Source organism: Lontra canadensis, unplaced genomic scaffold (assembly GCF_010015895.1).
Source record: "Lontra canadensis isolate GAN:19392208 unplaced genomic scaffold, GSC_riverotter_1.0 scaffold50, whole genome shotgun sequence".
Taxonomy (NCBI): Eukaryota; Metazoa; Chordata; class Mammalia; order Carnivora; family Mustelidae; genus Lontra; species Lontra canadensis.
Window position 1 is genome coordinate 2,634,343 of NW_022631044.1, and position 22,585 is coordinate 2,656,927.

The 22,585-nt window shown below is 50.7% G+C and overlaps 1 protein-coding gene across 1 annotated transcript in view; it reads left to right on the forward strand.

Moving 5' to 3' along the window:
- TGFA (transforming growth factor alpha) overlaps positions 1–22,585 on the forward strand; it is a 103,287-nt gene that overhangs the window by 17,585 nt on the left and 63,117 nt on the right. Inside the window, exon 2 of the mRNA XM_032873690.1 lies at positions 19,168–19,221. Coding sequence (XP_032729581.1) covers positions 19,168–19,221 — 54 coding nt within the window. The remainder of the gene's footprint in view (positions 1–19,167; positions 19,222–22,585) is intronic.

Here is a 22,585-nt window from a genome sequence, read left to right on the forward strand (position 1 = left end):
GCTCCCTTCAACTTCACTTGCGGCCCCTCCTCTCCAGCGACCCACTATCTAGCATTTCTTCCTCCAACTGATGCTCTTGCGTTGTGACATTCAGCAGGAGAAAAAGAAGAAAGAAAGGTTTAACCTTTTGGAGCAGAACAGTCCGTTCTGGGTTCAGATGCCCTCATCCTTTCAGCTTGACCCTAAGACCCCAAGGAACCCCAGGAGCAGGGAGCTGCTGAGCTCCTGATAACTGGGACGAGCCGGTGGCGGAATAACCCACTGTTGTCCGGCAGAGAAAAGGAAATACACGTGATCAGGGAACTTACTGATCAGGGAACAGCCCTGTGCGGCTGCTTTCTCTTCCCCTGTGGGCGGCGGGGAGAGGGCTCCGCTCCAGGGGGTGACTGTTCCCGGGCCAAGCACGGAGCCGCTCTGTCTGGGAGCCATGGCCGGACAGCCGAGTCAAGCTCCCGGCCTGGAGAAGTGAGCCGCAGGGCCGGGGTCATCCCACAAAACGGGATGATAAGGGTCTTCCCTGAAATACGCCTCATTAAATGAGCAGGTGCCAGCTGCCCTCGCAAATGGGGAAGAGGGTCGGGTACAACATGGTAAGACCTTCCTGGACCTGTGGTCTTCCTCCCCGCGGCTGGCCAGGGCTCCGCCAAGATGCCCTCTGGGGGCCCTGATGTCATCTGACTCCACTGTGAGCGGAGAAGTGGGCAAAGAGCCTCACTGTTTGGCCTTAAAGATAAAGTCATTAACTTTTGTGTAAAAGCTTGCTTAGGCACCCAATGAGGTCATTAGAAAGCATTAAAGACGTCTGGATTGTTCTAAGCCACCTACCCGTGCATGTTCTTGGTTTTTCCCCACTTGAGCCTCCTTAGAAAGGGCTTCGTTGTTTGTACCTGGGCTGTTGATCACCTGGTGAGCTATCTTCAGAGGCTCCCTGGGCAGAAACTCTCTGAAAATCTAGGGCTTTGTTTACATAAAAACCTTCCATTTTAGGATGTAGATAAATTGGTATGAACAGCTACTGATATTATCAGGTACTGCCTCCCTTATGCTGGGGGAGAAGAATCTACTTTCATTTTGTGGTCCTAACACTGGGGTGTCTCCGGGTGACCTCTTGCTCTGTTGACCGTGAGCCTGTGTATGAGTGTGGGGGGTGGGGTTCATCTAAGGATTTCTGTTCCTACTTTTTGACTTTTTCTTTCCCCTTTCCTCTTTCCCTTATTCTCAATTTCTGCAGTGCCTTGCATGATACCTGACATTTAACAGTTGACAGATACATTTTTATTGATGATGAATAATTTACTCCCAGAGTCTCTCTCTTCTTCTCTCTCCTTTTCCTTTTCCTTCTTACCCCTTGCTCCCAAAATAGCATTGACATAGCAGATAGGAACGCTGACTTCTGCCTTCCTTAGAGGGAAGGACTCCTTTCCCAAGGTTATGTGGCCTGTCCTAGCACTCAGCCCCACGCCCAACTCACCATTACACCCACATCAGCGGGGCTGTCTCTGTGTCTCTCTTACAGGCACTGGGAGGCGGGGGGATATGAAGCACAGTAGTGAGAGAGGCTATGCTTACGCAGGGTGGGACATTTAGGACAGAGAAACCCAGAGCAGAGAATAATCTCTTGGTCTGTACATTTGTAGCTTGTGTGCTCCGGTCCCAGGTGAGTTCACTGGTTTTGTTCCTTGTGGGCCCTTCTCTCTCAAGCCTGGAATGCTTTAGTCCAGCCTGCAGGCAGGAGTGGGAGGGACACGTGGTAAGCAGGGTCAGATACTGTGCAAGCTTCTGCAAAGCCTTGAGCCCAGCTGTCATCACCCAGAGGCTAGCTTCTCCTGGATGTTGGATGTGGGTCTCACACGTGAGCCTGCGGTTACCTTGGACAGAGATTCCTGGGACCCGCCTGGGAATAACCAGGGGTAGAAACTTCATTCCAGTTTGTAGCATTCTGGGGGATCTCAGGGGTTCTGGGCAGACTCTGCAAGGGAACTGTCAGTGAAAACTCTTTAGAAAAGTCTGAGAACGTCAGGATCAAGAGAAAATTGGCTTGTGTTGAGCCTGCTAGTGGGTTTCTCTAAGCCTGTGTTCTTATTGGTTTGTTTATTCATTTCTTCTTTTAATTTTTTGAGGGAGATGAGGTCCTCCATCCGAGGTGAGAAGGAAAGATTTTTGCAGACATCGATGTTTGAACTAGGCCTTGAAGGTTGACCATGGCCTAGGAAGGTGAAGAGAAAGTGGAGGAATAGTAGAGGCAGAGACAGGGTGAAGAGTGGGGGACCCTGCAGGAAGGAGACCAAAGCACACCTCCCAAGTTCAGTGAGTCTTGTTTCTGTTCTGTCGTATACCTGACCACCTCTTGAGGCCTCCCCTGCCACCTCTCTCACCTTTTACCGGGACTCCTGCGGGGGTCTCATCCTGCTCCTCCAATTTCCAGTCTTGCCTCCATAAGGCTTCTTCCCTTCTCAGTCTCCTCGGTGATTGTCATAACACCTACATCAGGTGCCACTGTTCCTCTGCTCAAAACCTGCCTGTGCTGTCCAGCTTGAAAGGAAATCCAGACTCCCAGCTCTCCCCATGAGAGACCTCTGCCCTGGCATTTCCCCAGTCTTGTTTCCCTTCACTGTCCTACTCCAGCCTTCTTGATCTTCCTTGAACACGCTACATTGACTCCTACCTCAGTACCTTTGCACTTGCTGTTGTTTCAGCTCTGGATGCTCCTTCCTCAGTAGATATTTGCAGGACTAGTTTCCTCATTTTATTCAAGTCCCCTCATTTATTCAAGTCAGATGTCACCAGTTCAGACCATGACAACTCTATCTGCACGCACACACCTCCATGATGAAGAAAATGCTCCAGCGTCTGAATGATTTTTTTGGAGAACTGTCACCATAGAACAGTTCTAATGGTGTTGCCTTATACCAGAACGAAAGAACCTAGATTTTATAAAGTCCTATGAAGTGCTCCCGCTCAAATAGGAGTTCAAGTATTGTTTTTTGTGGTTCACGCTCCCTGACCGTCTCTGGAACTATCTGACAAGTTTGGCTTGAAAAGCAACTAAATTCATTCAGTGAGTGTTGTTGAGAGTGATCTCTGTCAGGCACTGTCCTCGGCACTGAGAATAGAGCCAACTGAAAAACTCCATCTCCCCCGCCCCACGTGGTCCCAAGGAGACCGAAAATAAACATGCAATAAAATGTCGGGTTATGACCATGCAGGGGCTGGGGAATAAGCCACTTGCTTCATTACCTTGTGTGTGGGTCTTCACAGAAGGATGATGTTGGACAGTTAAAAGGCCCCCGCCCTCTCTCGTTCCTTTCCTGCCTGAATCATAAAAAAGGGCAGGAAGAGGGGGGTGGAAGACTTCTCTGTAACTGAAACTTCAGTTTGGTATGACGAATGCTGTGCTTGACACACGCTTGGGAACCCACTCTTAGATGAAGCAAGAGGGTCAAGGGATTGAGTTGGATCAAACCACCCTTCTAGAAACTGCTCCCTCGGTCTCAGAGCCAACAGCCAGTTGACAACAGACTGAAAATTGTATTCATAACTTGTCCTCAGCTGAGTGATAGCATGTCTACAATGTGTTATCTATTTTATACTAAAAATCGCCAAAGCAAGGCCAGTTGCCCTGAAACCAAGATACTGGATTTCCGTGGTTATTTCGAAGGCCTCCAATTCCTGACTGTCCCTACCAGCCTTTCCCTGGAAGAGCCCTCCCCCTCCCGCCCCTCCTCTGTCTCTGGTCTGTTTCTACAAGGAACATAATTCTCCTCTGTTTTCTCTCATCCATCACACTCTCAGTTTGAGAGTGAGACTCAGGGTGTGCGGCAGCCCAGACCAGTCCGTGACCAGAGCTGCTCATTGCCTCTCCCTGGGAGCCACTATCAGGAAAGGTTTATCGAGCACACCCGTACAACACACTTCACGATGTAAGAGAGCTAATTGTACTTCTTGTCCTCTGAGCTTTCAGCCAGCTGGAATTCATAGTGATGAATTCAAAGCCACACTTCAGCCAAGCTGAAGGACAGGGAGGGAGGCTCAGATCCGTGGCCTCCATGGAAGGCTGAGCAGTGTCTACTCCACATTTCCAGAAAAGTCCAATTCAAGCTGCTTATGCCATGACCTTCCTAGGGCGACATTTGACTTGAACTTAGGGAAGCAGTGTGATGGGACAGTTTGGAACATAGAGTAAAACAATTCAGCTTCCTACTGTGGTAATTGTCAACGGCTGTTTTTTTTAATAGACTTTTTTTTTTGTAGTTTCAGGTTTAATAGAAAAATTGAGTGTAAAGTACAGAGAATTCCCATATATTTCCTCACCCCTCCCCACATAATTTCCCCTACTATTAACATCTTGCCTGTGTGGTACATTTGCTGCAGTTGATGAGCCAATATTAGTACATTATTATTAACCAAAGTTAATTTTTTTAAACAAAACAAATGAACAAGCAAATAGCAGAATCAGACCTGTAAATACGGAGAACAAACCGATGGCGGTCAAGGGGAGGAGGCAGGGGAGGGGGGATGGACAAGGTGGGTGAAGGGGAGTGGGAGGTACAGGCTTCCAGTCAGGGAATGACTAAGTCACAGGATGGAAGGCACAGCGGAGGGTAAATACCGTCAATGGTGTTGTAATAGCGCTGCGTGGTGACCGATGGGAGCTTACGTGTTGTAAGCAGAGCACAGCCTCCGGAGAAGCTGAATCACTGTGTTGTCCACCTGAAACTCACGTAACGTCATGTGCCACCCATATGCAAAAAAATAATAATAAATCGGAATAGCATCAAAAAGTAGCTGTAAGCTCAAAGATAGCAGCTATAGTGTTAATTAAAAATCATAAATATGATGGCCAACAGTTGGGAAAATGCTTAAGAAAGTAGGGTACCACTGCAGGGCAGACGCTTGGGTTCCAGGGTATGGACAGTACTTGCGGGGGTGCGGGGGATCAAGATCTAAGCCTACAAGAAAATATTCAGAGGGAGAAACCCCAAACTGCTAATAAAAGTGGTATTCTCCTCCCCAAAACAATGTTGATGCTCTTTTCAACTAAATTTAAAGTCCCTAGTTCACACTAGAGCTGATTCCTGTGTTGTACATTCTCGGAGTTTTGACAAATGTATCGTGACCTGGGTCCCCCCCGTCCAACACACACACAGTAAGTTGTACTGCCGGAAGCCCCCTGTCTTCCCCTACTTCTCTCCGCCTCCCTCTCTTAAACCACTGGCAGCTGCCATAATTTTACCTTTTCTAAAATGTCCTATAGTTGGACTCCTACAGTTTAAAACCTCTTTTGCTTGGCTTATTTGACTTAATACTATGCATTTAATATTCCCCTGTCCGGGTATACCCCAGTTTATCCATTCATCTACGGGAGGACCTCCTGGTGACTTTAAAGTTTGGGCAATTATGAGGAAAGCCACTATAAACCTGTGTGCGCAGGTTTTTCTGTGGACTTGGGTTTTCAGTCACTTGGGTAAACACCAGGAAGCTCTGCTGCTGGACCGTATAGTTACACGATGTTTTATTTTGCCACAAACCATGCAGCTGTCCCCCAGAGGAGCTGTACCGTCTCACCAGCTGGTTTTGATTCCTAGACCACCTTCATCTAGATAAGTCTGATTTTTTTTTTTTTTTTTTTTTTTGTCTAGGCAATGCTTTGGAAATACACTGAATATCAAGCAAGACCCCCTTCTCACTGCACTCCTGTCTGGGACTGAAATGTGCAGGCTGCCACCCACGTCGTTCTGACGTTCTCCTATTCTTGCCCGAGCTAAACCACCCTAGCAGAAAATGTCATCTTTTCCCTGTTCCCTCTTCCCTTTTGCTTCTCCTCTCCACCCTTTCCCCCCCTCCAGAGGTTCAAAAGAGTAAACAGGGAAAGCGTCAGGAGCAGGTTGGTGTGAGAGATCCCATTTCCATTTCCTGAGAGAAGGGCTACTATGTCTTCCCAGGTTTTTGTTCTTCCTTTAAATTGCATTAAGTTGACACAACTAGAAGGTACATGATGTTGTCCACCCCAAAACTGTGGGGACAGGCATGCCCTCTTCCTTATTGGTTTGTCTTCGCAGCAGAGCAGACTTTGCCCATATGACTAAGTGCTTTTGGGGCATTCGTTGAACGGCGGTGCTCCCTGTGGCCAAAAGAATCTACATTGGTAGAGGGAAATGTGTTGGGGGCCCTAAAATTAGGCAGTGGGCCAAGAGACGAGAATATATCCTTCCTCCTATCAGTTCCTCCCCCTAGGGCTTCTGGGAGTCTCTTTGGAACCCCATGACTATACAACACTGGGAGTGGGCTCTGTTTGTGCTTGGTCAATCTCATTACTTTATAGGTAAGGTTCATATTGTGCAACCCAGGCGCTCCGGGTTAATGCAGAGAGACAGATAGATGAGCACAGGAATAGAGGGAACCGTGAAGGGGGAAGAGAGCATCCCAGTTAAAGCAGGCAATCAGCAGAAGCCCTCCCCACCCCGCTATGAGCTTCCCAAAGACCAGGAGTCTCTAATGAGTGCCACCATCCATTCATGAGACTTCTGGCTTATTCCATTTCTCCCAAGTTTGGGGTACTTCTGCGCATGTGCAGTTGGAGGCCGAATGCCTCGTGCTTGAAGGGACTATCCTGGTGGGTGCAGGACTTCTCAACGGGGTGTACTATGAGCCTCTTAGGCAAGACAAAATCCTGTGCATTACAACAAATTAGTGTCCCTGCTCTTAATGCCTAAATACCAGGAGTGCCCCCCAGTCATTGTGACCATCAGAAGCCACCACCACTAGTTTTCAGACTCTCCCTAGGGAGCACTGCCAGCAGTGAGAGCCCCAGGGTAAGCGTGGCCTGCCCAGGGATCTCCCAGTGCAAGGCTGGCAGTCTAGCACCTCTTGCCCTCCTCTTGTCTGGATCCTTCTCAGCAGCTGGCACCTGCACTTGTCCCCAAGAAACTTTCTTACCCACTCTCTCCTCCTCCTGGCCCTCACCTCCAGGGCCCAAGGAAAAACACTTAACATTTTCCCAGTCAGCAGTGGGATGGGGGGTGAGAAATGTAGGGTTACAAGAACTTCGGTGTGTTTTCCCCTTAACTCTTAAAACTCTGTAGTTCCAGGAATCTGTTTCCTCTGTTTGGCCCCTGCTTCTCGATCAGTGGCCCTCGTCTGATCAAGTGAGTTCTCCTAAGGGGTATTCTGTGGCCAGCCTTGAGAACACAGCACACGATGGAAGCCTGATGGTGGTGATTAGCATTGGTGCGGGGCTGTCTGTCCCCTCTGTCCACCACCCCCTTCCTAGGCTGATGCTACATCGATCTGAAATTCTTCCAAGTCATGCTGCTGTTTATCTTGGCCCAAGCGCTGCAATGCCTTTTGCAGGGTGGTTCTGAGGGTTTCCGAGTAGAGCAGCGGGAAGGGATGAGTCTGTCACCACCAAGCCATTCACATGGAGGAAATGGGACAGAGTTCAAGGATTGCATATTTTTTATCTCCTCCCGGCGTCCAGCCTGCTTCCAAGCCACTTGCTGTGAGTGGTGTGTACTGATGGCCGTGACGTAACTGAGGGATTGGCTGGACTTTGTTGGGACTGCTGAGAGGCTAACTCTGCCAGTCGAAGGTCCAGCCTGAGCCACTGCTGACCCTGGGCCTGGCGGGTGGCCCTGGTGGGGCCGCAAGGCCAGGAGAAACTGAGCCATGGCCATGGGCCTCAGGGGAGGAGGCGGGGTGGGGGGGGATTATAAGGTCCCCGGGGGGCTCTTCCAGAGCCAGCATTTGATTTCTGAATTTCCTGGGAGCCAGGTCTCAGCTCATCTGTCCCCGTGCCGAGGGACCTAAACCCTGCAGGTAGGACCACTGCATCTACCGCTTTGTCCTGGCCTGGTCTCTAGCCCATTCCCCTACTCCTTCTCTCCTCTGGGACTCTGAGAGTGTCCAGTGTAGCCCTTTCCACAGACACTCTGATGCCTCTGATAGGTGTCAGCCGGCTGGCATCAGGTTTCGGGGTGCCTCAGCCTGGCACAGCGGCTTGCCACCTCAGAGCTTGGCCCTGGTTGAGCCTGTTGGTGATTCAGCAGCCAGGGATCTCCAGCAGGCTTGAGGGCTCCATGATCCTCCCCCTGCTGCCCCGCAGTTCCTGCATGGGGCCCCTCCGGCAGCCAGCACGGGAGCAGGCCTGCTGGAAAAGGAAGTTTGACTCAGTACCCAGCCCTTGGCACAGGCCTTTGCTAAGGTTTAAACTCTGTCCAAGAGATGACTGCTTCTTCCCCACAAAAAAGGGCATAGCATCGATCTGTGGGGGGTGGGAGTGGGCACAGGGCCATTCCTGCCCAGGGGAGACGCTTGGTGCATCCTGGCTAGCCCATTTTTTGGTAAAGATATGTTGTCCCTGAATGTGATTTGCTTCAGCGGAGTGAGTCCTCTAAACCACCAAATCAGTGACGGCATTGTTCTAGAAGGTTCTGAGGGGGGAGGGGTGTTAGAAGAGGAAAGTATCTGCATGGCAGTGTGAGGTGTGATATCACCCACCAGATCTCAGAAATGAAGGTATCCCAACGGGCAGCCTCCACATCCGGCTGAGAGGGTCTCTCTGGCTTTTTATTTAGTCCTTTATATTTTTGGCACACCTTTCCTGAAGTCCAAGCACACATCACCCTTTGCCGCCGCATTCCTTCTCTCATGCCTGTGCAGGAGGCCTCAGTCCTAGGCATTAATAGAGATCTCGACTGCAAAGAGCTTAAAGCATTTTGTAAATATTCTCATTTGGCCCTTGAAGGTAGGGGAAGAAAGACCAAAATCATCCGTTCTTCTAAACCAGAGACAGTGGGAAATGAGGTCCTGGCCAAGAGAGGGAGAGCAAGGGGGCTGGCCCATGTGCGTGAGTACAGTGGGACTTGCAGAGCCCCCTACCCCCCAGTGCTGAAGGGGCCCACCCTGTCCAGGGCCGAAAGGAGAGGCATGCTTGCTGGAGAGGTCTGAAGGGTGCTGTGGAGGATGTAAGGGTCTAGTGGGCCCAGAAAGCTGGGTAGAAGGGGCTGGGGCAGCAGGAAAGAATGAGGAAATTTAGGACACCTGAACCAGGTAGACGCATTTGGGTGGAACAAAGGGCTTGACTAGAGATCACCAAGAGATGCTTGCAGAAGGTGGGTAAGTGTGTTTGCTTCTGTTGTGTCTCCTCCTATAGATTTAAACTCCTTTGGCAAGTCCTGCCTTGGCCCGAAGAGCCCCTGGGCGTGTAGCGCTCAGCAAACAGTCCTTGGGTTGGCCCTCCTGCTGCTCCAAGCCATTCACTCCGCTCTGGGCCCCTCTTAACTCTGTCTCTTCCTCCTTGGGGTCACCGGGTGCAGGTCTTCCTGTTTTCTCGTAAAGTTTTCGGGGAAACCCTACAAAATGAGTTAAGCATATGAACATAACCCTCTCTGGAGTCTGTCAGCAGGTGTCCAAACAAGTCAGGGTCATCTCAGCCTGCAGGTTCTGGAGACTCGCTCCAGGCTCTGGAGACAGATGGCGCTGCCCATTCCTCTCTACTACGGAGGCCAGTTCACGTCATTATTGAAAGAGAAGACAGGGACACCTGGGTGGCTCAGTTGTTAAGCCTCTGCCTTTGGCTCAGGTCATGATCCCAGGGTCCTAGGATTGAACCCCACATTGGGCTCCCTGCTCAGTGGGGAGCCTACTTCTTCTCCCTCTGCCTGCCTCTCCCCCTGCTTGTGCTCTCTCTGTGTGTCAAATAGATACATAAGATTTAAGAAAAGAAAAAGAAGTAGAAGACACATTTTAACTACCCTCCCCCCCAGCAGAATGATGGTGCCTCAGATGTTTATCATGGAGTTTAGTGTGAATGGTTGCCAAGAATGGGAAGGATTGCTTCTCATAGGAAGGATCTGTTGCAGGCCCTATAAGAAAGACAAGGAACTTTTAGTCCTTTTCTAGGTCTGCAGCCCCTGGAACGGTGCCTGCCATGTAGTGGTACTCAGCAAGTACTTCCTTTTTTTTTTTTTTTTTTTTTTAAGAATTTATTTATTTATTTGACAGAGAAATAGCAAGAGAGGGAACACAAGCCCGGGAAGAGGGAGGGGGAGAAGCAGGCTTCCTGCTGAGCAGGGAGCCTGATGTGGGGCTCGATCCTGATGTCCTGGGATCATGACCTGAGCCGAAGGCAGACACTTAACACCTGAGCCACCCAGGTGCCCCCAGTAAGTACTTCTTGAATGAATGCATACGTGCATGCCAGGTTTCAAGAGTTGTTCATCTGGCTGAAACCAGAATGAGAACCAAGATTTAGAGTTGTGTCTCTGGAGGGTCTACCGTAGAAGGGAGGAAAGAATTCTGAGGATCAGCTGGTTTTCCCATTCCCCGTCCACACACCCTCAACACTCACCCCTCCACTCTGTTTTCAAGCTGGTGACCTCTTAGAGGAACTCAACTCAGCATATGTGGGTCAAAGACCTAACTAGGTGTGAAACATGGTGCCCCGTGAGGGGTAGAGACGTGGTTCCTGGCCACAGCAGAGAGGGAGACCGAGAAGATGGGAAAACTTCCAAACTGCAAGGCAGAATCAGATAAGGTCTGCTCTGAAGAAGAAATGATTATTTCTGGCATTTGGGTGGGGCTTTGAGAGGCAAATCTGACCTCCAAGGGCAAGGAAGAGGAAGGGGCGTGCCAGCCTGAGTGATCAGCCGAACATTCCCGGCAGCTCTAGGTGGGACCTCCATGTATTGCGTGTTTATTACATGCCACTGTGTGTACCCCACATTTTCCGTGATGCCCTCCCCCCATTTAATCTTCATCACAATCCTGTGCAGGAAAGAGATATCTTTTTAGCTCTTTTTACAGCAAAGAAACCTAAGGCTCAGGCAGTTAAGCATTACAGAGCCAGAAGGGCGGGAATCTGGACCCTGGTAGCACGAGCCCACGGCCCCGAGCCAAGTGAGGGCAGGTTGTACGCAGGGAAAAGGGAACCATGACAGGCAGCTGGAATCTGTGGGTCCGGCAGGAATAGCAGGTGGAAATGGGGTTTGGGACCAGGTTCTGCATGTTGCTTCTCTGTTCAGGACTTCAGACTGGGTTCTGTGAGCAGGAAGCCTGTGGGGAGTTTAGAGGAAAGAAGTGCTGTGGTCCAGCAAGTGTTTCAGGAAACTCACTCTGGCAGCAGGAGCAAAGGTAAAAAAAACCCTGTTGGCAGGCAAACCAGTCAGACGGCTATTGTGATGGCCCAGGAGAGATGAAGAGGCCTGAACTGGGGCATTGGCAGTAGGGATACGGGGATGGATGAGATAGACTATGTGGAGGCAGACTGCGGAGGAGGCCTGGGCTTGGATATGGGGTAAAGGGGAGGGAGGGGTAGCCGATGGCTGTGGGTTCCTCAGCCCCACCTAGAAGCCAAGAGGAGGTGGAACAGGTCAGGGATGAGCCGAATTTATTTTTGAACACGTGGGTTGAGGTGCAGGCTACTGGAGAGTGGTCAGGGTGCCGGAGGCTTAGGAAGCAGGGTGTGGAAACCTGTGATCGGCATGACGCTTGGGCACCCCATCCTCATCTGCCTTTGCTGGCGTATGGAAGACTGTATTTTTCTCTGACTCTGTGTACTCCATTTTATTTTATTTAATACTTGCGGAAGCCCTGTGGGGGTCGTCCTCCATATTTGTGAATGAGTACGCTGAGGCTCGGCAAGGTTAGCTTAACACACCCAAGGCCTCGCAGGGAAGGATGGCAGAGCTGGGATTGGAACCCAGTTCTGAGGGCAGGGCTCCCTTCTGCTCTGCCATAACAGACCCTGAGTCAGAATTCGAGAACGGTCAACCCTGCAGCTGAGACACCCTTGCGCTCATCTCTTCCTCCCTGATTCTGAAGGTTCTCCCTGAATACGCTGGCTTTTTCCCATGCACAGATATATTGAGATGGATATGGAAACTACCCGTGAGCATTCAGCCAACACTGCCTTATTTTCCATGATGTCATAGTCCTGAGGTGTTGCTTAGACCCATCAAGCTGGACTTTGCCACTTAGGGCCCCCCCGAGGGTCATCAGGAGGGAAAGTTGAGAGTCCCAAGCTCACTGACCCAAGCTCATTCCCTCGTAGACTGTGAGCTTGGAGTATATTTTCAAGATTGTGTTGAAAACATAGAGATAGAAAGTGCTTGATTAGGATTAGAAATAGGGTCTCACCCATCTTCTGATATTTGATATAAACGCCGTGGAAAATGAAGGACAAAATTACCATAAACCAAGCTTGCTCGCTGAGACAAGCACACAAAAGGCTATACTTGGTCTGGTCCTTTTTTGAGGCGGGGACCCACCTACAGCATGTTGGAATGAAGCCATTGTGTCCCCCTTCCCTGGCTGGATGGTTGAGGGAGAGGTACAGTCCAGTATCTTCATAGATGCCTGGAATTTATGCCCTGGCAGACATTTTGGCCCAACTCTGTCCTTTAAAGAGCCTAAGATTGAGAGAGCGGAAGTGCTTTGCTAAGGGTGACCCCGTTCATAGGGGACCATCATCTCTGGGCTCCCTGTTAGCCTGTGTTCCCTGTGCCGCAGTGCATACCTGGCTTCTCCACAGGGGAGAGGAGGTGGCGGCGGACTTTTCTAGCATGCCTGTGTTCTTTGTACCTCACAGGAGAAGCAGAAGCCAAGTGAGGACAACTGGACCTGGTGACAGGAACTTGCGGTATAGGTCACTTACAAGCTAGGGGACCTTGGGCAGGTTACTTATCTCCTGCATCTCTACTTTCTCACCTCCAAAATTTGAGCACCACAGTATCTACTTCCCAGCACTTGGTGTGACTCTCGAGGAAGACTGCAGGGCCCGTAGTCAGCTCTCAGGCCAGTGTTGCAGCTCTGACTCGTAGCAACACCGTCAGCCATGGGGGTCATCCTGGGACAGAATTCCGGACAGACAGAGGGGAGAGCTCACGAGACCAACCAGACTCCAGTGGTTTTCCTGCCACCATCGGCCACTGGTGTGGAAATGTCTTCCTGCTTAACTTGTCCCGTGTGACAGCTCTGTTGGGGCCAGGGGGTCTGGACCTTAGCCTGTGTGGGTTTGTAACTAAAAGCTGTCCTCTCCCTGCACGACTGGTCTCTTCGCTGTGCATGGCCACCTCCCACCTGCCAGATGACACTAACACTTTCAGATAGTCTCTCTGGAAGGCTCTCTCCTTGGGTAGCAGGGTCCGGCCTGTGTTTTTAAAAGTGGTGTTCCAGATGTTGTGTTGGTGGAAGAAAGAGCCCTCTGTCCCATAAGCCCATCTGCTCAGGGTGATTCATTCCCGTGTCACATATTTCTGAACTCTCCCTGCTATCCCCAGAGTATCCCTAATCCTGTCTGGCCAGTTCTTCCACAAATTCCTCTGTGGCTTTGCCTGCCACCCTCTGAAGCAAGTGTCCCTGATGTCTCTGTAAGGAAGGGCCAATGTGAATTGTCACCTCTTCCTTGGAGAGAAACCATCGACTCTCTGAAGGCCACCCTCCCTACACGGGAGTGATGGGGGTTGCACGTGTCTGCCTCCAGCCGCAACATTTATGGGTACGCTCGCCAGGGGCAAGCTAGTCTCCTGGTCCTACCACACTTGCTCCTTGTCCGTCCCTGCAGTGTTCTCCCTCTCTCTTCCTAACCAGTTCTGACCCTGAAACCAGCCAGCATTGTCCTGTGGATCAAAACCTCTTGCATTTAAAAATACTGATAAAGCCCTACAATCTTACAGGTTTTGCTATGCACTTAAAATCCTGCCATGCTGGGGCGCCTGGGTGGCTCAGTGGGTTAAGCCTCTGCCTTCAGCTCAGGTCATGATCTCAGGGTCCTGGGATCGAGCCCCACATTGGGCTCTCTGCTCAGCAGGGAGCCTGCTTCCACCTCTCTCTCTCTCTCTCTGCCTGCCTCTCTGCCTACTTGTGATCGCTGCCTGTCAAATAAATAAATAAGATCTTTAAAAAAAAAAATCCTGCCATGCTTACAGGTAAACCTTAAATGTTGGGATGCTGCTCATAAGGGAAGAGGCCTTAGAAGTCATACCAGCAGGCCCTGGGTCCTATGTGACCTGCTCACATGTGTTTTTGTGCCCACACAATTGCTCCCCTGTAGACCTCAGGCCCAACAGCAGGATTCTCCCTCTCTCGGTCCCACCCACCACTTCCTGAGCTCCTGGCTGTGTCCCCGATGACCTTCCAGCCCTGAGTACAGCAGGAGAGGAAAGGCGGAGTGGGTGGGGGGAGGGGAGTTCGGAATCCTGGCTGCCCTCCTTCCGGCACCCATACTCTTTTCTGCCCCTCTCTGCCCCTCTCCCCTGCCTGCATTGTTTCTTCATCCTTAGGCCTCTTTTCAGCACCTCCTTTAAATCCAGGGTATCCTTGATCCAGAAGGGTATACAGCACTCTGTTGCCCTCCCCTCCTCATCTCCCTGATACCGCAACCTCTGCTTCCCTCTTTGACTCAGGCAGCCTGACTTATGGGATCTTAACATGGAGGAAATGTGCAACTCTTTTTTTTTTTTTAATTTTTAATTTTTTACAAACATATATTTTTATCCCCAGGGGTACAGGTCTGTGAATTGTCAGGTTTACACACTTCACAGCACTCACCATAGCACATACCCTCCCCAATGTCCATAACCCCACCCCCCTCTCCCAACCCCCCTTCCCCCAGCAGTTTGTTTTGTGAGATTAAGAGTCACTTATGAGTTGTCTCCCTCCCAATCCCATCTTGTTTCATTTATTCTTCTCCTACCCCCTTAACCCCCCCCCCCATGTTGCATCTTCACTTCCTCATATCAGGGAGATCATATGATAGTTGTCTTTCTCTGATTGACTTATTTCACTAAGCATAATACCCTCTGGTTCCATCCATGTCGTCGCAAATGGCAAGATTTCTTTTCTTTTGATGGCTACATAGTATTCCATTGTGTATATATACCACATCTTCTTTATCCATTCGTCTGTGGATGGACATCTAGGTTCTTTCCATAGTTTGGCTATTGTGGGCATTGTTGCTATAAACATTGGGGTGCACATGCCCCTTCGGATCACTACGTTTGTATCTTTAGGGTAAATACCCAGTAGTGTGATTGCTGGGTCATAGGGTAGTTCTATTTTCAACATTTTGAGGAACCTCCATGCTGTTTTCCAGAGTGGTTGCACCAGCTTGCATTCCCACCAGCAGTGTAGGAGGGTTTCCCTTTCTCCGCATCCTCGCCAGCATCTGTCGAAATGTGCAACTCTTGATTTCTAGGGAGAACGGCTGATCCAAACAGTGGACTGGTTCAGAGCCGGGAAGTAAACACTAGCTGTCATAGATGCCAGAGCAAGGCAAGGTGAACGCCACCAGGATTCCCAGGGAGCTGAGCATGCTTCCCCCAGATCTGAGCTGAGTGTCCACAGAGGAGGAGGTCACCAGGCTGACGGGTGGGAGAGGATAGAGGGTGTCCCAATCCCATGCATGAGTGAGGGGCTGCACTGAGGGACCAGGGGAGGGGGGTTTGCTGCTCTGTGGCCCAGGGGAGATAAGGGCCCAACACCTCTCAGTAGCAATTAGGACTGCCCCACCAGTGGACCGGTTTCATGCTGGCTTTGGTCTGTGAACTCACCAGATAAATAGATCAGCCTCTTTATTGATGTTTTTTTCTGTTGGAAACTTTAAGTTCCAAACAGCTTCTACCCACCCCCACCCCCGCCAAGGGCAGGTCTGGGTTTCCACTCTTCTCTGTATGGGGGATCAGCTTTCATAGCTTCCCCCCCGCCTCACTACTAACCCTTTTTTCCTTTTTGAAGTCCATGAACCAGGGATTCCCGTCTTTAGAGCTATTTAAGCAGAAATGTCCTGGCAAGAGCAGCACAGAAGGGATTCCTGCCCCAGAAGGAGGTCATTGGGGGGGGGGGGGGGGGGGGGGGGGGCGGATCGTGGCCAGTGAAGAGAGTCTGTGCCTGCAGCCTCCAGGCCCCCATCTGAACTGTGTGTGGTCTTCCTGGGGCCACTGCAGGCGGCAGCCGGACCATCCCCACACAGGTGCCCCAGGGAAGGATTTCCTGTTTTGGATGAGCCTCCAAGCCTACCAGGGCCACAGGTTTCTAGAAGGCCCTCATACGGCTTTTCCAAGCACAGCTGTGGGGCTGGCAGTCTGGGCACCTAGCTAGACGCAGATGAGGCAGCTGGGGGTCTGGATTGCTCACACTCTAGCCCCTCAGCAGACGTGGCTCCTAGTAGGGGGAGTTGGAGGCATCAAGAAAGCCCCAACAAGCAACGCACACCTGCAGACCAGAGAGATGAGGCCTCGAGGCTAGGCTTCTGAATCTGTCTGTTGCTCAGACTTATTTGGAGGTTGTAGCTGGTGAGACACACCCGCCATTGTCTCGTGACAGACTGTAGTTAGAGGACCGTGAGCGGTGTGATGATGAAACGCTGTCCTGGGCATGGACTTCACACAGCCTTGAGCTTGAACTTGACTGCAGGAGCTCAGGCAAATTCTTCACCTCTGGAAGCCTCCTGTTTCCTTGCTTGTGAAACCACGTGTTTCCAGAAGCTGGACCTGAAGGCCGGGAAGCAGGAGCTGCCATATCATGGGTAATCAAGTCTGATGAACGCACGAACCTGGGTGCCGGGCTCGGAACTGGTACCTGTCCAGTAAGGGGCACCCCTACATGGTGGGGATGGGGGGCAGTGAAAGAGGTCTGACCCCTGTCTTTTGACCTGGGACCCTCAGGAAAGCAGAGGCCTCTCCTCTCATCTACAGAATTTGTGCCTGAACCAAGACTGCAGGGCACTGGGTTGTTTACCGTGGGATTTTGCCGGTGTAGAAAGGAACTATTCTCCATAATGCTCAAAAACCCAGTGACTTTCATCTGTGGAACGTGGTGATTTTGCAAACTCCGATGAGTTCCCAGAACGCCTTCGTGAGCTCGGCCGCTGATGGCTTTATGGGTGAGGAAGAGAGCAGGCAAGGTAACCTGCCCCACAGCTCGGGGTGGTGGTGGAGCGGTGACCCCTCCCTGGACGCTGGAGAGTGAGCGTGTGTCTCTGCCCTGTCCTGGTTGCAGTTGGACGGTATCTGCTTTCTTGTCCTGCCTTCGCTCAAGCAGCGGTTGATGCGGTGGCCAGGAACTGTATGGGCTCTGCTTTCGCTGACTGACAGGATATGGGGCCCAGGAGGGAGGGGGCAAGATAAGTCATTGGTTCGGGGACAGTTTGTGACAGGCCGCTTCCTCAGAGTTATGCAAAGAATCACCGTGTTCTTTATGTTACTACCTGTCACTGGCTGACTTGGGCCTAGAGTGCTTGGTGGCAGTCCCAGCAAAGTCAGGTCATGGCCAGTCCCCAGTGGGCAATGTGGACCTGGCTCTGGCAAGAGTCCTCACTTAGACGCTTGATGTGTGGATTCCAGACTTGGCTGTTTAAATATGGCCAGAGGAGGACACCTGGGTGGCTCAGTTAGTTAAGCGACTGCATTTGGCTCAGGTCATGATCCTGGAGTTCTGGGATCGAGTCCCACATTAGGCTCCCTACTCAGCAGGGAATCTGCTTCTCCCTCTGACCCTCTCCCTTCTACGTTCTCTCTCTCTCTCTCTTTCTCAAATAAATAAATCTTTAAAAAAATAAAATAAATATGACCAGAAGAATCCTAAGAGCCATGCTTCCAAAATGATCAGTAAGAAGGAATTGCATGGAGAAAGGTGTTCGATTTTTACTTACCCGCTTTCTCTCCTCGCCCCCTGCCCCTACTCTAGCCCCAGTATCTGGTTCCTGGGCTGTGTAAGGGTTTGGGAAATCCATGCCAGACCTCCAGGAAAAGCGGGCCACTGTTTTGTGATGTTTCTTATCTCAAAGGCCAAAAGGAAAGCCCTGAGCATGATTGTTCTACCTGTGCCTAGTTAAGTTTCTCCCCTGAGAATCAAGGCCTTCTGTGTCTGCACCTGAGTGGAAAGGGGAAGGGGCCCTCACAACCTGCATGCAAGAGTGGGTGCTGGTGGAGCAGTACCAGCACCCACCTCTGCCTCTTTCCTGTGCTGACTTGATTCAGCTGTCTTCCAGGCTAACCTATAGGTGGCTCGGCCTGTGTGTGGCCACCGGGGTATCTTTCTACATTTCAGTTTTAGGAAGTCATTTTAATTTAGTGCATGCTGATTGTGTAAATCCCAAGAGGTTCCTTCTTTATTAGAACTTTGCTGCTCTTTCCAGAAACCTCCAGTACTGCAATGGGAGGGCACAGAAAGTCCTCTGCTGGTAGGGGCATCTTCATGGGCATGCAGCCTGTGTCTTCTGACGGAGTCCCTATGCTCACATGCTGTGCAGTTGCAGTCTTGAAATTCCTAATGGTTTTTACCCTTGAATTTGTGTTTCAAAAGTGAAGTCCAGTGGGACAGTAGAGAGTGTCCTGGGGACTTGGAGCCTCGGCTGCCACCTCCCTGCCTCCCCTGAGTGGGTTCTCACCCCTGCCACATTCTGCCCCTGGCAGAGCCAGGACACAAGAAAAGTTGGTGTTAGCTCCATAGCCTGTTCGGTGAGTGACTAGACAGGGACAAGGCTGTCCCCTGCCCCTGATCTAGATACCCGATGCGTCCAGACACAGACCTTGTAATACCCTTGGGGGTCAGTTGTTCGCCTCGGTTGGAGTCCCTGGGAAGAAGAAAGTCCTGTCCAGATGGCCCTGCCCTGGCTGGGTCACAACACATCATCCAGCTGCTGGTGGGAAGGGAAACCAGCTATGGGGGGTTACCTGTGCATGTACACACTTGTCCCTGGGGGCCCTGGGCACCTGTGAGGTTCGCGGCTCAGCCTGCCAGGATCCTTACACCTGAAAGAGAAAGAGATGATGGACACAGCGAAACCACCTTCATGACATGCACAGCAGCCTGAATTACTTAATGCTACCGAACTGTACACGTAAAAATGGTGGACAACAGTAGATCTTATGTGTGTTTCATTACAATAAGAAAGAATTACACAGTGTTTAAAAAAAAAAAAAACACTAGAACAGGTAGAGACCATGGAAGGAAGGAAAAAAATAATATATTGAGTACCTTTAATGGCACACTTTTTTTTGCTGCTTTTTGAATAGGGGTCCAACATTTTCCTTTTGCAGTGAGCCCCCCAAGTTATGTGGCCAGGCCTGCCTTTTGGCCACTCTGTAGAACTGTCTGGTCTTTTCTTTTCAAGGGCCCAGCCCTCAAGTCCTGAAAGCCTCTTACCTTTCCTCTCTTCTCCCCACGCAGGTCTCCTGTTGGCTGTGTGCCAGGCCCTGGAGAACAGCACGTCTGCCCTGAGTGGTGAGTCCTGTCCCCTCTGGGGGATGGTGCGGGAGTACTGGATGGGAACAGACCTGGCTGGCAGGTGGAGCCTGCCCTCCAAGCTTCCTGTGGGCTCCTGCCCTTTCTGCTCTTGCAGGGCTGTCCCCTGCCCCGTAGGTGCCCTTCACGCCAGGGGCCCGGTTGCACTCCTCAGGGGTCTTCGTTGCAGGAGCCGGGGTACAGGGGACTGTCCACCTCCCCTAAGGCTTGCCATCTCCCAGCTCTGTTCAGATAGTCCTTGTGGGCAGGGGTGCTGGAGAGCTCCAGACCAGCCCGAGTGTTCAAGCTCACTTAGTAGTAGATCTATAGAGGAGCCCAGATTCCTAAAGCCTGTGTCTGCTTCTGCTTGGTGATCTTTGTTTTGTTATTTTATGTCGGATTTTTTGACATTTCTGGTAATATTTCCCTTATTTGGAAGATCCTAGATCAACATATTGGGAGGTTTGGGAAATGCAGAAGGCAGACATCTCCTGGTCAGAGTACTGCGGAAGCATCTACTTTCGAGTTGCTCTTAGCTTTGTCCAGGTGTGCTCCTATTTTTACACAACTTGATTCTTGCTTTTTAAACTCAAGTTTTCAAGTTGTACATTTCTCCATGTTGCTGAAAGGTCTTGAAATTTATCCTTTTAAAATGTCATGTCTGGGGCACCCAGATGGCTCAGTCAGTCAAGGATCCTTCTCTTGGTTTTAGATCAGGTCAGGATCTCAGGGTTGTGAGATCAAGTCCCACTTCGGGCTCCACACTCAATGGGGAGTCTGCTCCAGATTCTCTCCCCCTCTCTCTCTGCCCTTCCCCCCCACCCCTGCCAAGCTTGGGTATGCTCACTTGCTCACGCTCGTGGCCACAAATAAATAAATAAATCTTTTTAAAAAGGTCATGATGTTCCACTAAAATGGACATGTGTAATTCAATTAAGCATTCTCCACTGGATATTTATGTTGCCTCCAGTTTAGATTATGATGCTCCCTCTTCGTGCCTAGAAGCTTTTCCCTTCCTTCGGATTCTCTCCTCAGGGTATGTCTCTGGAAGCATGAATAAATATATTTATGACTCTTGTAACAAATTGCCAAATAGGTCTTCAAATGCAGTGAGCTAACTCTCATGCCAGAAGGTCATGAGTCTGCCAGTTTCACTATTGCCTTGTTATTCTGGGCGTGTGTTCCCATCTGTTTCTGCGGCAGACCCCTGCTGTATCTCCCTAGTTCTTTCAGGTAGGAAGATGTGTATGGCGAGGAGGCATGTGGTTCTCACATATTCATAAACCCTCTAACCCTCTAACCAATGACACAGCGTCCCTGGTACTTTGCTCTTCTCCTCTTCCACACCTTTCACTCCAAACCCACTGGAGGGGATGTGGCCGCTCCTGCCAGCACTTCTGTGGCCCCACGCTCTCCCCCTTGGAGCAGTTATCCTTGATGCTGTTGGACCCTTAAGGTATCCAAGCCACCTGGTGGCCCATGATGCCACAGATGGAAATCACTCCCTTCCTCCCTGTTATGCTCTGCTTAAGGGTGTGCCTGTCCCAGAGCATCGCTGCTGGGGTGCTCGGGCTCTGCCAGAGCTGCTGCTTGTTAATTACCTCCCCCGTCACAAAAGGCTCAGATGTGAATATACTAGGGGTAAAGTGGGGGCATTGGATCGTGACCCCACCACGCTGGTCCCAGAATTGTCGCGTCTCCCTTCCTAGGATGCGTTTGTCCCCAGGTGCTTCCTTAGCCCCTCCCAGTCCTCACTGGAGGCAAAGGGCCAGGTTCTCTGCTGAGTCACTTGCAGGTGGTAAGTTGCAGTGAGACCAGATGCTGGCACCGCCATCCTGTGAGGGCCGATGCCGATGCAGCCAGGTGCCCTGGTCACTCTAACCTCTTCCCAAACTCCGTCCATTCATACAGACAAGAAAGGCCTCGGGGGGGTGTCCTCCCTGAGTGTCTTTCGTCTGGTGTGGCTCCTGCCAGGGCCCTTTGGGGTTTCCCAGTCTCTCCTGAGCAAACATGGGAAGACCTACTGTATTCATCCCAGAATGACTGTCCTTGCTGCACTAGTGACCAGCTTGTGTTCCGTCTTTCTGGACTTGCTTCTATGAGAATATCTCTGATATCAACAAGTACCTGATGTTTGTTCTTCCTCTTTATGATAGACCCTCCCAAAACTCGTCACGCCCTCCTGCATTGCACGTTACCCTGTAACAGGCTGAGGGCTGCTCTGTGGCCCAGTGTGGCAGGTGAGGGCAGGGGCAATGCCATGATATCTAGCGTCCGGGGGACCTTGAGATCCTAGAACTGATTAGAGGTCTTTGGAGAAGGAAGTGGGCGGTCTGGCTGGCCTCTATTTGATAGGTCACTTAACTATGGGACTTGGGCCCTAGAGAAGTTGATGGAATATCTCTCTCCCATTTTTACATACTTTCTACCCTGCCCTATTGGACCCAGACAGGAGTCCAGAGAGGGCTGGGCGAGGAGGCGGGCCCACGTGGCAATGATGGTGTCAGAGCCACCTCTCCAGGCGCTAGGGCTTTGCGCCTGAATCAGGCTTGTTTGCCTAACTTCCTCTTCCTCTAGGGTGACCTTCCTCCTCCTCAAAGACTCCTTGGGCCCTGGGAGGCCTTGACCACCCCCACTCTGTCCCTGCCAGACATAACTGAGATCCTGCTGTGGGTGCAATTCAAACTGGGGACCAGCCCACCAGACACTCATGACCCCCAAATATTGCATATTGAACTCCTGCCTAGTTCAGTAAGTGAAACTATTTGCTACTGTGGACTAATGGAAATCTTCATACACAGAAGAGAAATAATAGTGAAATCAATCCCCATACATCCATCACCCGGCTTCGGCAGTTAGCATCATCTGCCATTCTTCTTTCCTCTATTCTCAAACCATTTTGATTTTCTCCCTTTGCTGGGATATTTTAAAGCAAAGTCCATTTCTCTTGAATGTTACTTATAGCTCACAGGTAAGGACTTTAAAAGACAAAACCATAGTCATACCAACAGAAGTAACAATAATCCTTTCTTGTTAGATCTTAAATTTGGAGGGCAGATGATGCTGCATTCACTGTTTTGTTGTACTTCATTTAATTTGTGTTTCCTTTAGCGTTTTCATCTTTTGCTTTCTACTTACATTTCCTTTTGGGTGAACGCTGTTTTTTGTTAAGTGTGCTCCTTTGTAGATGGGGTGACTGACGTGCACATCTGAGTCCCTCCTAACCCCTTATTCTCTGGATGAGGGGGGGCTCCCTCACTAAATCCCAGAACTGTCCATTTAGGTGTAAAGTTGGGTTGTTATAGGGGTGCCTAGGTGGCTCAGTTGGTTAAAGCCTCTGCCTTCAGCTCAGGTCATAATCCCA